The 14,387-nt window shown below is 41.7% G+C and overlaps 2 protein-coding genes across 3 annotated transcripts in view; both read right to left on the bottom strand.

Annotated features, from left to right (window-relative positions):
* The window catches only part of PLEKHB2 (pleckstrin homology domain containing B2), a 367,257-nt gene that overhangs the window by 241,876 nt on the left and 110,994 nt on the right, over positions 1-14,387 (bottom strand). The gene's annotated exons all lie outside the window — the stretch shown is intronic.
* The window catches only part of ARHGEF4 (Rho guanine nucleotide exchange factor 4), a 211,258-nt gene that overhangs the window by 184,234 nt on the left and 12,637 nt on the right, over positions 1-14,387 (bottom strand). For both annotated transcript variants that reach the window (XM_068691777.1, XM_068691778.1), the window contains exon 2: positions 12,806-12,841. In XM_068691777.1, coding sequence (XP_068547878.1) covers positions 12,806-12,841 — 36 coding nt within the window. The remainder of the gene's footprint in view (positions 1-12,805; positions 12,842-14,387) is intronic.

Genomic DNA, 14,387 nt, shown 5'->3' with positions numbered 1-14,387 from the left:
AGATTCCAATTGATTAAAAAAAAAAAAAAAAACACAGAGAATAAGTTTTAAAATATTTTATGCCACTCATGAATTCAGTTAAACGGTTAAGCCGTAATTATCATCCTAGGGACTCAGGTTATCATTCACTGTCACCTGGGAAAATACATGACATTTTCAAATGTAGACAGGCTTTGGGTGAAAGAATGCCACTATATTAGTTGAAATTCTATATTTTCTTCTATTGAAAATAAGATGTCTTGTCTAGTTATATTGCAAGCATTAGCTGCAAATACAGCTGGGTCTGCCTCGCTGGAAATTCTGCGACACGGAGGTCGTGGGAGAATCTACTTGTGCACAACCCACATCAACTGGCATGTGGGTCTGCAAGGAGAACTCTGCTGGGGGACAGCAGAGCAGGCAGGAGGTAACTTAGGGCTGGGGAACTGAGCTTTCTCCTGTTGAACTGGTAGAAACTGGAACCTAAAGAGACTATGAACTATCTTCAAGAAGACTGTCTTCTGGTAATGCATTTGCGGCATCTGTATGGCAGAGATACTTAACAGGTCATTTCATCATGCAGACTCTTTTGTTATCCTGGCTCTGATACATGGCTCTGTATTTTAACAATTTCTTTCATCCCCTAATCATTGTACAGTATCTTGAAAGTACATATCTTTCTTTCCATGTCTTCCATTTTATCACTATCTTGGAACTCCTTTTCTGCTTTCTGGACTGTGCTTGAGGGCTGGAACACAGCTGAAACTGATACTCTATGTTATGAACCTTGTAATTCATGCTAATTTCAGCACTCACATTTAATTGGTGAATTAAATATTCACGTTAGTCATGTATGGAAAAAATGGCACTATCTACATCTGTTGTTTATTGAGGTGCTATCTCCAGGTGTAGCTTGCAAGAGAAAAACATTGTTTTCTTTTAGTGATAGGAAAGTTTCCATGCTAGTTATGTGAGTTTATAAGTTCATATATCAACTTGACAATAACAGAGTTCTCACTTATTTCACAGGATCCCTCACAACCGTATATTGATTACCAGCCTAGGTTTTTGATCAGAATCTGCCAGCAAAGATGAGGTCTTCTTGGCAGAGCTTTTCCAGTTGCAGAGCAAGGAGCTGGAGGCTGGGATGGAAGACAAACAGCTGCCAAGTATGACAAAAAATTGTTTTCTGAGATGCTGGAAGTCTCAGAACTTCGTGTTTCCAAGGGAACACAATGACACTAAGAATGATTAGAGAGCTACTATTATTTCAATTACAAATCAGACTCTGGCTACTGCCTAAATAGCGCTGGTAAACCAGCAAAACACAACTGTTCATATAAAGTGCTTGGAGCTCTTCAAGGATGAAGAAAAAACGATGAGTCTGAGTAAGACCAGGTATCTTCAAAGACCTGAAACTACAAAGTTGAAGATTAGCTGCCATTTTGTGCAAATTTCAGTGAGTCTTAATGCTGGGCTTACAGATAAAGGCTTCTGAGAAAACCCTCTGGTAGAACAAAAAATTTGTTCCAAAAATTACTCATGAGAAGAAAATCATTTTTGCAGACAAGTTCTACAAGCAACAATGGAAGTCAGCAGGGAACAAAGGCCTCTCTCATGTATTTATAACAAGAGATATTTCTTCTGCTTTTGTTGTCCCTAAATCAAAATCTGCTTTGGCCAGATAGCGTATTTGACATTTCCACATGGGATAAGAATTATTTTTCAATTTTATTTCTAAAACTTTAGAATTAAGCAGGCTTTAACTTCAGATCAAGCCTCTTACCTAAAAATACCTTATTCTAGTCTGACTTGATGTGAAAGATGTTCTTTAACTGGATAGCAAAATCCATTAAGAAGAGAAAAATTACATGAGATTTTTTTTTAAAAAAAGGTACTAGATAACATATAAACACAGGAAGTTCAGCAAAGATTTCACGGAGTCTACATTACTACAACTATGCAAATCCCAATTTGATGTTATTCTGTTGTTTTGCCACATATTTTTGAGTGAAAACTTATGTTACAAAGGGGGTACAACTAAATAATTAAAATAGTTTTGAAAGTCACTCATCTAAAATATGTTTGACTGGCAAAATTATATGTAATGATATTCTAAATGTTAGAAAGATCTATGATATTTAAATACATACTTATTGCATCCCTAGGCACCTTAGAAGAGTTACCAAAAAAAAAAAAAAAAAAAAAGAAGAAGAAGAAGGGGGCAGCAGAAGATACTCTGGGCAAGCATTACACACACATCTATCTATATTTAGGTGCCAATCAGTTTCCCAGCAGAAAAACTGACTTCCCCTGTATGGGATGGATGGTGCCACACTAGGAGGCGTACCAATGAAGACCCGAGGTATCTATACAATGCTTTGCAGGTGGGTGGAAAACTCCTGCACACTGCCAACTGCACAGTTGTGCAGCCCTGGCCACTCGGCACGGTGCTGTGCACAGCCCTAGGAACCGGCTGCCCTGCGAAGGCACCCTCTGAGCACCAATCCTAGCATCATTAAGGTTGGAGAAGACCTCCAAGATCATCTAGTCCAACTGTCAGATCTTACAGCGTGCCCAGCACAGGAGGTTCACTGCACTCGCAGCCTCCAGGCAGCCCAGAGATGCAGCCTCACTGCACTCCATGCAACCCAGAAGGAGGCACACGCCTACTGCGAGGATTACGATAAATCTTGAGCTCACACAGCTTCCTTCATGTGGCATGGGAATGAATGTAAATTAGCCTTTTCATTCCAAATGTTTCCATACTGACCTCTGTTTCTCCACTGACACAGAGGAAGGTTTGGTTAAATTCAGAAGTTCCTATCTATGCAAGGAATCAACTACAGATAAACAGCGAGACCATCGGTCCCGTGGGGTCTCCATCCATCACCTCTCAACTTAATGGTAACACAGTGCAGCAAAAACATATAAATCTGATGCCGATGCCTCTGCTGAATAGTCACAGCAATGAGCACTGATCCATGTGCAGACTCTCCCACGTGAGAGCATGTGTCAGGACTCCATAATTAGGCTTTTTTTACGAACTCTTGCTCCTCTCAGACACTGCCTCTTCCCCTACATTAAGCATGAATAACCTAAGATCATGGCTGGAAATTCAGACTCTCTGGCTCATGTGCAACTGCACTGACTTGCATTTTTAGTATTCATCAATTCCTCTGGGTCACTGCAGCCCGTTACAGCCCCTCACTGAGATCCAACAGTGCCTTTCAGCTGACCTCAGGTGGTCCTGATGGGCCTTCACTGCACCGTGTGTCTCCTCTGCAGTCTGATTTGGGGTAATCATGATTCTGACTGCACGTTTAAGAAGGATAGTGTGACAGACAGTTGGATAGTGGCCAAGAGTATCGAATTTGTGAAATTCGATACATACACATACAAAACAAATCCACATACACATTCATAGGAGTGGATTGTTTAGCTGGTGTAATGTAACTGTGGCTTTGGAGTTTCAGTAAGAGAGATTTATTACTGAGACAAAAGAACAGTGTTTAATGTCACAGACTGGTCTGCAACACTACTTCTTCACGATCTAAGTTGTATTTAAGTATTTTTTTCACATAGAATGGACTTCTAGTAAATTACTGTGATTAAACAAACAAACCAACGCCTTTGGTAACTTTAGATCTCTTGAGATTTAAAACAAACATGGAAGTTTACCAGGGAAGAAGTAAAACCTACACTTGCCTGCCATGTGTTCTACCTGACTGGAGGTGGAATGAGGATGTTCAAACTTGGTTCTGCCAAGAGCTTTACAACTACTTTATGATTGAATGGCTTATACTTAATGACTTTTATTATTTCAATTATTTTGTTGGTGTTATATGGAAATGTTTCAAGCAAGCTGTCTCCAGTCATTGACACAATACTTTTTAAGTCTATATGAATAATTTTAACATATCAACATATAGTAAGCAAAATTCCTGCTATGTAAAGTGTTTAGACCACAAACTCAGCAAGAATACTGAGAAAGGAAAGCAGATTTTTCAACAAATTTGTGGCAGAACCAAAGGGTAGGACTCAGTTTCCCTTCAGTCCTTTGGAGCACTAAAAATCCTGGCTTGAAATCTGAGCAATAAAATGGATTCAAGTCCCACACTCACAGCATCACCACAATGAGCCCTTCATTAGCCAGCACTTCCCGGCAGACTATTAAAGGGGACACAGGTTTACCAAACAGCTAATCCTTGATAATGAAAGGTTTCCAACAAAGCTCCCTTTCCAGGGAGTCTGGGCACTTTCACATTAGCAAGAAGTGAATAGACAAAATGGTTCAGGAAACCTGCCAAACAGTAGCTCATGCACTGAAAACAAAGACCTGCAGTCTTCAGGGAGCTAGAGAAAAAAAACAGCAGTGTTTTGAGTTGTTTCTTGTCATCATAGTTACCTTCTTCTCCACTTTCTTTCGTATTATTTCATGAATAGTCTTCGAACTATAAAGTGTATACACACTTGTCACTTAAATTTCACTTGCACATATAAATCAGTTTCTGCGCTGCCTTTCCTCTTTCCGAATGTGAGACAGAGGTTTCCTCTCTTTGCTCCGGGCCTCTCCTGGACACATGCCACTTTTCTTACTATCAGTCCCTAAGCAACAGTAACACCATTGACTGGTACCCATTCATTTCCTCAGTGATTTGTTTTTCTTTAGTATTTAACAGGCTGACAATTGGATCTTTTCCTTTTGGGGCCTATATTAAGAAGGCTTTATTTAATCAGATGCAATTAAACATTTACGATCCAAGATAAGTAATTTTCCTTTAGATTTGTAAAGGGCATCAATGCACGTTCTTTGGATTTAGGTAAAGAATGTCAGGATTAACATCAAAACATAACAAATAAGGCTTATGGAAACATCTTTCTTTTTGACAGAAGGACATGGCAAAACAAATTCAGGGTGGCTGAAGAACCAATTCACAAGGAAGGGAGGAGCTGTAGGGTGGACAGAGCTTGCATACATGAACACAAGGTGTATGTAACCTCCAGTGCACAACTGAGCTCTGGGAGGGACTAGCCCTTATTGCCATTCCCTCTGACTTGAAAAGGAAGCAGAAGGAAAGCACAGCATTCCTATATACCCTATCTGCTCATAAGAGAGCAGCACACTCCAGCATGCACAAAGCAGTTCTGTCCCTTCCTGCCTTGTCCATCCACCCCTTTATTTGTTCACTCTGCTGGAAGATGACGTTTCCGTGGACTTAACTGGGAGAATCTGACTATTTTGTGCCTTTGACAGAGCAGAGAGGGGGAGCTTGTAAGAGGAAGCCAGCTGGTATAATGCAGCACTGAAAGCCCGTGAGACAGAGCAAGGCTGACACCTGATGGTTCAAGTCTGAGGACGATTGTGCTACTGCCCACGCTGCTTTGTAGGCAGCAAACTGAGTGCCCTCCGGCAAGCGCTTAGAGAAGGAGCTTTTATGCGGCCATCCCTTCAGGTCTGGTGGCCGGGACACCTGCAGAACCAACCCGATCCCCGAGGCAGCTCAGGAAGCCGCTGGCCCTGCAGAGATCGGGAGGTCTGCTCTGCACAGAGCCGCCTGGCTCCCGCGGCCGCCAGGGGGCAAGCTGCCTCCAGCCCCACGGATCCTCTTCCCACTGCTGCCTGCTTCCCGGTTTCCTCTAATACAGCTCAGCAAATGCATCTTTACGCTGACCTGGGGTAAGGGAGAGGCAGTAGCAAGCTGGTGCTGGCTAGGAAGAGCTGAAAAATGAGCCAGACATGAAGAGTCTCTCCAAACCAGGCTCCTCGAGTGACCCTATTTCAATCCATGCAGTCCATTAACTGGGGGACAAAAGGAGTTTCAAACCTCATTTGAAATATTTCCAAACTAAGTCACCAAGACTTGCAGGTAAAGGGTAACAATAAGATCTCTTCAAAGTGTTATGTCTGAAGGTCTGTGTCCTCTCTGCGAGGCCCAGGAGGTTTTTGTGCTGAGCCACAACCCACGGCATGGTGGTGCTGATGCTGACATGAGGCTTTGCCAGGAAATCACCTCTGGAAGCTGGAAGCTCCAGCTTTGGGGTGATGATCACTCGTGACAGTCTGCTTTTGTGGTAGTCTGCAGACCTCGGGGCTGAAGCTGGCCCATCACTTTGCTGAATATTGCCCAGCATGTGAAGTTGAACATTTGCTGTGTCAGGGTCCCCTCCTTCTCGGATATTTCATAGAACCAGAGAATCATTTAGGTTGGAAAAGAGCATCGAGTGCATCCATCATGTCCAACATGCCACATCCACACATCCCTTAAATACCTGTAGGGATGGAGATTCCTCCACTTCCCTAGGCAGCCCATTCCAATGCTTGAGCTTCTTGCTCGCATCCTATCACAGGGAGTTGTAGAGAGCTGTAAGGTCTCTCCTCGGCCTCCTCTTCTCCCACTAAACAGCCCCAGTTCCCTCAGCCGCTCCTCAGAAGTCTTGTTTTCTAGTCCCTTCACCAGCTTCATCGCTCTTCTCTACACACATTCAAGCAACTCATTATTCTTTTTGTAGCAAGGTGCCCAAAACTTAACACAATAATTCAGGGTGCGGTCTGTCCAGTTTTCCTACATCTGACTGAATCAGATGAATTTAATCCCCCAGAACATTCCTACCGTGCTCTATTGTTGCCCTCTCTCCCATAAATCTGAAACAAGATGGTTATGCTGTGAAATCACTCTCCAGCCACTGTCGCAAAACATTACTCTCAAAGCAAAATTCAGCACAAGAACAGACTCCTCCTTCTGTCAGTCAAATGACTACATCTTAAAACTATTTAATTTGCAGACTTGAAAAGTAAAACAAGCAAAAAGTAGCTTTGCTTTACTTGCTGAGAGGTCGTAATCAGCCTCCAATAACTTGTCACAATAAACAAACTGAACCAAAGAAATTAGATCATTTTCCCTTTTGGACTAAACAAATAGATAATCCTCCAGTGAACAAATCCTGCATTTGGCAAGCTAGCACAGAGCATTCTTCAGTTTTGACAGATAGTGTAGATAATGGTCTCTTTTTTGTTCATATCCACTATCCAAATGTTGAAAGAGTCTTTACACATTATATTCTGTTGCTGAAAGATAAAAGCTAAACTGTAACTGAGGCTTTGCATCAGTGCAGGATCTCTGTCCTCTGCTAAACAACAGCTTGTTCTCCATGAGGCAGAACTGAAGAAGCCTGCTTTCCTACAGATTTTTGTCCCCTAATACACCCTCTACTCATCACATTAGCTATGTTCCCCTCTATACTCCTTACACTGGCCTGTCATTACATAAATGCTTAACCACTATGGTTAAGGATAGCAAAAAATGTTTTTATAAGTCTACTAATGGCAAGAGGAAGGCTAAGGAGAATCTCCATCCGTTACTAGACACGGGGGGAATGTGACTACAGAGGATAAGGAGAGGGCTGAGGTTCTTAATACCTTCTTTGTGTCTGTCTTTACTAGCCAGAGCACTCATCCTTGGGATACTCAGCCAACCAACCTGAAAGTCTGGGACAAGAAGCAGAAGAAACCCCACACACACACAGTTCAGGTGGAAACAGTTAAAGACCTGCTGCTCCACCTGTCCATGGGGCCAGATGGGATCCACCTGAGGGTGCTGAGGGAGTTGGCAGATGGCTGGGCTGCTTTCCAATGTCTATCAGTGGTCTTGGAGAGGTCCCAGATGACTGGAGACTTGCTAATGTGATGCCCATCTATAAGAAGGGTCGTAAGGAGGACCTGGGGAACTACAGGCCTGTCAGCCTGACCTCAGTGTCAGGAGAGGTGATGGAACAGGTCACCTTGAATGCAATCACACAATGTATGTGGGACCACCAGGGGATCAGGCCCAGTCAGCGTGGGTTCATGAAAGACAAGTCCTGCTTGACCAAACTCATCTCCTTCTATGACCGGGTGACCCACCTGGTGGATGAGGGAAAAGTTGTCAGTCTGCCTAGACTTCAGCAAAGCTTTTGGCATAGTCTCCCACAGTATTCTCCTGGAGAAGCTGGCAGCCCATGGCTTGGACAGGTACACTCTGTGCTGGGTTAAAAAGGGGCTGGATGGCTGCATGGTGATGATTAAGCCTGGTTTATTGATATATCTCATGCTGTGGAAAGCAGCAAGATTCCCTATTCGCTTTACAGCATAGACTAAAAATTGCACAGACGGTAGCTGCAGCAGTCTTACTACAAACATGCAAATGTCAATTGAAAACTTCCAAGGTTTCACCTCAGTCTTCTTTCACTCTTTTCCTTTATGTTAGAAATTAACACAAGTTACCAGAAAGCTAATGATAGAGCAAGAATCTGAGAAGTTTATTCATTGCACGTGACAGATTCAGCTGGCATGTACTAACAAACCAGTCACCATTGTACATCAGCCACTTCCTACATCAGCCTTTGAAGTGCCAGGATGCAAGCAAGTTCTAACTGCAGACAAATTAATCCAGATTTTATCTTTCCTTTCAGAGTTTGCACTGACAGCAAACAGAACAACTAGCATTACACTTCATCTGTTCAGGGGAAAATGCTTGGCACAATTTCAGCATGGAAAGCAAGAGAGAACTCTAGCACCTTTATAATCCTAACTCAGGTAATGAACACCCAAGACAGATTACTTGGCAAGTATTTCACTGATATTTAATCAGAGATCAAAACAACACTAGAAAATACAACTTGATGACGCAGGGTAAGAGCTCACCTCTATCTAACAGAAATCTACTTTTGTTTCTAATGTGAAATGCTGACGTTAGCACAAATAGCTCACAGCCCTCTGCTTGGGAACAAGCACAAAGCAGCTGGATTACTGAAAATACTTTCTGGCCAAGTATTTCACAGATAAGTACACAGAGGTGTCTGAACATGCACACCTGCCACTAAAGTCTTCATGGCCTCCCACACAATTCTGCATGGTGGAGTTTTATTACTTCCAGACAGTGGTATATTAAGTGTTCACAAAGCCCCCTAATAAAATGGGGTCCACATGTGTTCAGTGACCATTGCTGTCTCCAGTGTAAACAGACTCACAGGTTCAGACCAAATTAGTCTGAAAAGTCTGTAGGCTGTTAGCCATACTGACATATGCAGTAATTCTGAGAAGCCACATAGCCCAAAATATAGGCGATTAGTTCACATCTATGTTCCTTAAGGGAAATACTTTCAAAAATGCAAGAATAACATTCTCAACAAAAGCCGTCTTTATCTTTCAAGACTTTATTCTGCAGTCATGAATCCCAAAAGACATTTCATTTGCCACGCTGCAAATACAGGAACTCCTACTCTGCGCCTGCCATTCCTGGAAGTAAGTCCTATAATTATTTTTACTGCACGACCAAATTGACATGTAAAAAAAACTTCACACAGTTTGCACAATTTCTGTAACTCTCCTTCCATGTTTGCTGCCAAGACAGGAGTACATAATCTTTCTCCACTAAAAACATGCTCAAAACAAATGCAGACATCTCATATTCAATAAAACACATGCACAGGACACCTTTCTGTCTCGCATGTACATCAAATCATGTTTTTTTAATATTGCTTTTTATTGTAATTTCATGTAGGTTTTTTTTGTTTTTAATTTCTTTTACTATAAATTCCGGTAATAGTTTAATTTGGCCTGAAGGAGTATATCTAGACTGTACTGGAATAAGCTTAGCCAGGAATTTAAACTAGATGAGTTTACCCAGTATTAGTCAAGATAAGCCTAGCCAAGTGAACTGCCAATACTGACTGGTAATTCAGGTCTCTCTGTAACACAAATATATCTTAAAATTCAAAGTTCCTCCTGATAATGAGGTCTAATGAATCTGATTACGTCTGATACAAATTCCATCAGCAGATTATCAACATAATCAATGGTGCTGAAGACTTTATTGCATTCATTGAACATTAGGAGAGTCTATAGCTGAAACTGTGTGGATTTGCATTGTTCTACAAAATTGCAGTATATTTAACACATTATTCATGAGATATTTATTTTCTCATACTTTAAATGTCATTTTGCAGCTAGAAGGCATAATATGCACAATAAAAAATTGATGGAAAAATGTGAGTCTACTCTGGTTGAATGTCACTTGCCAGACATGTAAGAGGTCTTCAGGGAATTTCCTATCTCTTTGGAGGTTTTTCATATAGTGTTTCATGAAGAGTTTACTGCTCTCTAACCCACTGGCTGTCACTGCATCCCTGAAAGCTCTTTGCATCCCTAACAACTTACTATATATCCCCAAAGCACTGGTGGTATGAACGCTAAGAAAAGGAGATACAGAATTCAGATGTTTGTGTTGCTTAGATAGATTTGCTGGTGAATAGTGTGAGCTGTTTGGTTCAAGCATGCTAACTTACTTTATTTTATCTGCTGCAATCGCTACAAATATTCAGTTCAATATTTCCCTATAAGACTTTTCATTGACATGATTACTACAGGTTAATGTCAGTATACATGGGACAGGAAGAGTTCTGCCTAATAGAGGAATAGGAACAGTGCGCTCTCTGTTAAGATTTACTTTGTAATGTTCTCCAGCCACGGCAGAGTATTAGTCCTTCACCTCATCCTTTGAATACATAGAATAAGCTCAGAATGATATCTGCTCTGAGCTTATTACGAAACCATATCTCAGGGATCCTCTCCCTTGAGTAGCAACACAGCCTCTTTGCAAAAAATTTACCAAAACATTAATTAATGCCAGTGGGCTGACAACTGAAACAGGAAAAAGAACACTTCCTGACAAACAGGATGGCACAGGGAGCCACTCTTCTCCCGTGCCAGGGACAACTCCCTCTGACAGCTGAGTTCTCTCTCCATTGTCCACTGTCACTTTAACTCCTGATTTATGCTTCACCAAACTTTCTCTGTCAGTCAGGTCCATTGTGTCCCATGTCTCCATCAGGAAGACAGGGAGTTGTCAGGAAGCCCCCCTGGCTAAACAAAGCCCAGTTAATGCCAGCTTGCCATTTTTCAAATCCCTGTCATCATCTCTCTGGTATGTGCTAATGACTGGATGGGATTGCTGGCGATGGTCACAGAGCTGGTTTCTGAACTTGCCCTGGGAGGCAGGAGCTAAATCACCAGCACCTGACAAACCACAATCCTCTCTTTGAGATGCACCAAGGTGCACTACTGCAATGTGCTGACCAGCAAGGCATGGTCTATGTTCTGCTATGTTTTTTATCTACAGTTAAAATTGCTGTCCTCCACTGGAGTCCCATCAGTATCTTAACTCCAGCTGCCTGCTCCCCTCCTTTGAGACCTCAGACTTTTCATTTGTAATCTCTGCTGTGATTGTTAATGCCACATTTACAATCAAAGTAAGGAACTCAAAACATTTGTTCCAGTAAGTCTTTTGTATCAGTCCATGTATCTGGCATCTACTCTATCACCTGGAATAAATTCAAGTGTTTAGACTTACATATTTATCTCTCAGTTCTCTACTGATAACTTAATACACCCATAAGTGGATAACTCACTTTTAAAAGAGACCTAGTTATGATTTTTGCAAGACTGACTGCGGGGTGATGAACAGGTATTGTCCCACGCAAACCTGCTCGCTGCCTCTCCTCTTGCATTACATACGGGGAATTTGCTGTGTAGTGCATGTGGGTATAATCAGAGTGTAGCATGTCAGCAGATGAGGGCTTGCATTATGTTTTTATTCCTCCATGAGCCTCCCCATCCATTTGCTTGTGAATAGCATGAATATGAATCCATGGCTCTTCCCTGCAGTGCCAGAGGTCAGAAAGGTTAGCTACAGCTGTGTAAAAGATATGGGTTTTTCCTCTCATCACAGGAGACCAAGCCTCAACTAATACAACCGGCCTACATCAAATACAACAAACACAAGTGCTACAACTTACAACCATTAGATATGTCCCAGAAATTAAAAGTACAAAGCTGATATAAATAAATTTAAAAGCAAACAAACAAAAACCAACACAGCAGTGGGGAAATTACCTACTTCCCAAGGGCTCTTTTGACAGCTGAGGACAAACTATTCAGATCCTGAAATGGAACCTCATTTCCATCCCAGTACTCTGTCCTCATGAGAGCTTTGGGGAAGGGGGGTAAAGGGAAGGGACTGAAAAATGACACTCACACAGGGGGAGTAACCTTCCAGAGATAATCAATGGCTCTGCAATGAGCAGCGGAATCTGCTGAATATTGATTAGCCAGTGCTGGCAAGGCTCTGCTCTGGGGAGTCAGCACTCCTGCCAGCTGCCTTGTGTGAACACAAAGGAGGCCTCAGCAAAAGGCAAATTGTAAATGGCACGTTTTATATGAGAGGCACCATTCAGGCCCTCAGCAGAGGAAAAAAACAAGAAGTATGGCCACAGCACTAGCAAGCACAAAGCATCAGCAGTCCTTGTAACTTCTGTTACTACACTGTTCTATGTAGTGCATTCCCAGGTGTGCCCTAATAAACTTGTTTTAAAGATCACCACTTGCAAATATGGCTGATCCTATGAGTTGCCACAGGTTCCTCTTCCCTAAAGTTTCTAGGAAACAGGGTGCTTCCTTAGACACCCCCTAGAAACTCTGTCCAATGTTACACCTGAGCACATGCAGGGTATATTTATACATTTTAAAATTAATACTATATGCCGATACCTAAGCCAGCTCTAAGCAGGTTTCATACCTTTGGAGCAGCACAGCTGTGTGTTAGTACTCCAACCCTCTCACAGTGCTTTTTTTTGTTCCTGTCCCACTCAAAAATTAGATTTTAGGATTTTAGTATCTCTTTCTTTTCTATATGTAGTTAGATATTAATTTTTTGATTATAGGCATTGGTAGGTACACACCGTTTACTGCTCAGCAAATTAGCTATTAGTGACTAAAAGGTTATCCTACCTTTTCAGAAGCAGAGAGTCTTTTCTCACAGGCTTTCTGTGGAAAGAGAAATTGTGACAGTCAGGGGAAAGAGATCTGGCAACTGTATTCTTTAAAAAAGAAGAAGAAAAAGGAGAAAAGAAAAAAGTTCCAGTTCCTGCCTGGTGTAACTCATCTGACTTCAGCAGGGCTGTCCCAGGGTAGACTCGTCCCTCTGTCTTTGCCAAAAAGAGAACAAGAGGAGCCAGCCAAAGGCATCTGCTTTTGCATTTCCTTACTGAATCTGTTCATTATACTCTCATGATAGAGAAGCTGTAAATAAAGGCGCTTCATGATGTTGTATTGTGCTATCCATAATTACATTGTATGTGCTTCATCAGTATACATGCTTCAGGGCACATTGCAAAAGCTTTTTATGTATTCAGGACTCTCCGGGTGGGTGGGTTAAATGAAGAGGGGGAAAAGCGAGCAGTTAGAAAAAGGAAGTCGAGCAGTTACCTAGAGAGGAGCTCAGCGTAAGAGGGAGGAGTGGAGGCTTTTTAGACACACGCTACAAAAAGACACTACAAGTCCCTTGCCCAGTTAGTTTGCATGTTATAAGCCATTCACTTACCCTTTCTCTTTAAGATTATGAGCCCTCTAAAAGAACAATCATGTTTATACGGTGCTACCACATCAAAACCTCAGTCTGGATGGGGACTCAGAAGAATTTTTGTAACATAAGAAGTTCAGTTTGGAAGCTCTCTGAGGCAAATTTTATATAACCATAAAGTACACAAACTTCAGCAGATTCATGCAGGAACATCCCAAAATGTCCCAACTATTCCCTGATTTCGGAGTAATTTAAGTCAGGCATAACTCCCTTATTTGAAACCAGCATTAGAAAAAAACTAGTGTCAGATTAGAAGTGAATCCTAAATTCTTTAATGTTTTGCAGATTAGTTTAGAGTGATTGGCAGTGTATGGTGAAATTGTTTTACCTCTGTGAAGAAATTCTGTTATCCTGCAAACATTTAATGTTCCCACTAATACTCTTAGTTTGGATGTAATAAAGCCTTGTGGAAATGTAGAGCTTCTGGTAAGAACTTTGCTTTCACAGGTTCAGAATCTGCCTCTGGATTCATGTGTATAATCTACGCCCTTTTTAGAAGTATTCGTGTTTGAAAAAAACTTGGAAAAAATCCTTAGATTAACCAACACCCAGATGGGATGGGGAGGGAGGCATTTGACAGCTAGAAGCTGAGATTGGTCTGGGAAGAGAAGCACAAACAGAGGTAGGATGAAGACAAGGGTTGGTGGGAACAGATTTTAGTGGCAAATTTTCCCTTGTATTACCTGCAGGCACACACAGACTGCTCTCCTGCAAAATGACAAGCCCAGGTTGTCTGTTCTTTAGCAGAAATAATTCTTTGGGTTACAGTACTAGTAAAAGGCACTATTCAAAGTGAAAAGAGATTACAGAATGTGACTATGTCGAAATACACTAAGAAGTGGCGCTCCACAATGTTAAACTGTTTTTAATGCTAGATTTGATTGTGGAGTATAGAACAAAAGAAGTTCAAAATGCATACATCAAGGCAGCAGTTCTGGATAGTTTTACAAC

Source organism: Anas acuta, chromosome 9 (genome assembly GCF_963932015.1).
Source record: "Anas acuta chromosome 9, bAnaAcu1.1, whole genome shotgun sequence".
Classification (NCBI taxonomy): Eukaryota; Metazoa; Chordata; class Aves; order Anseriformes; family Anatidae; genus Anas; species Anas acuta.
Note: the sequence above shows the minus strand (reverse complement) of the source record. Positions and strands in the feature narration are given on the sequence as shown.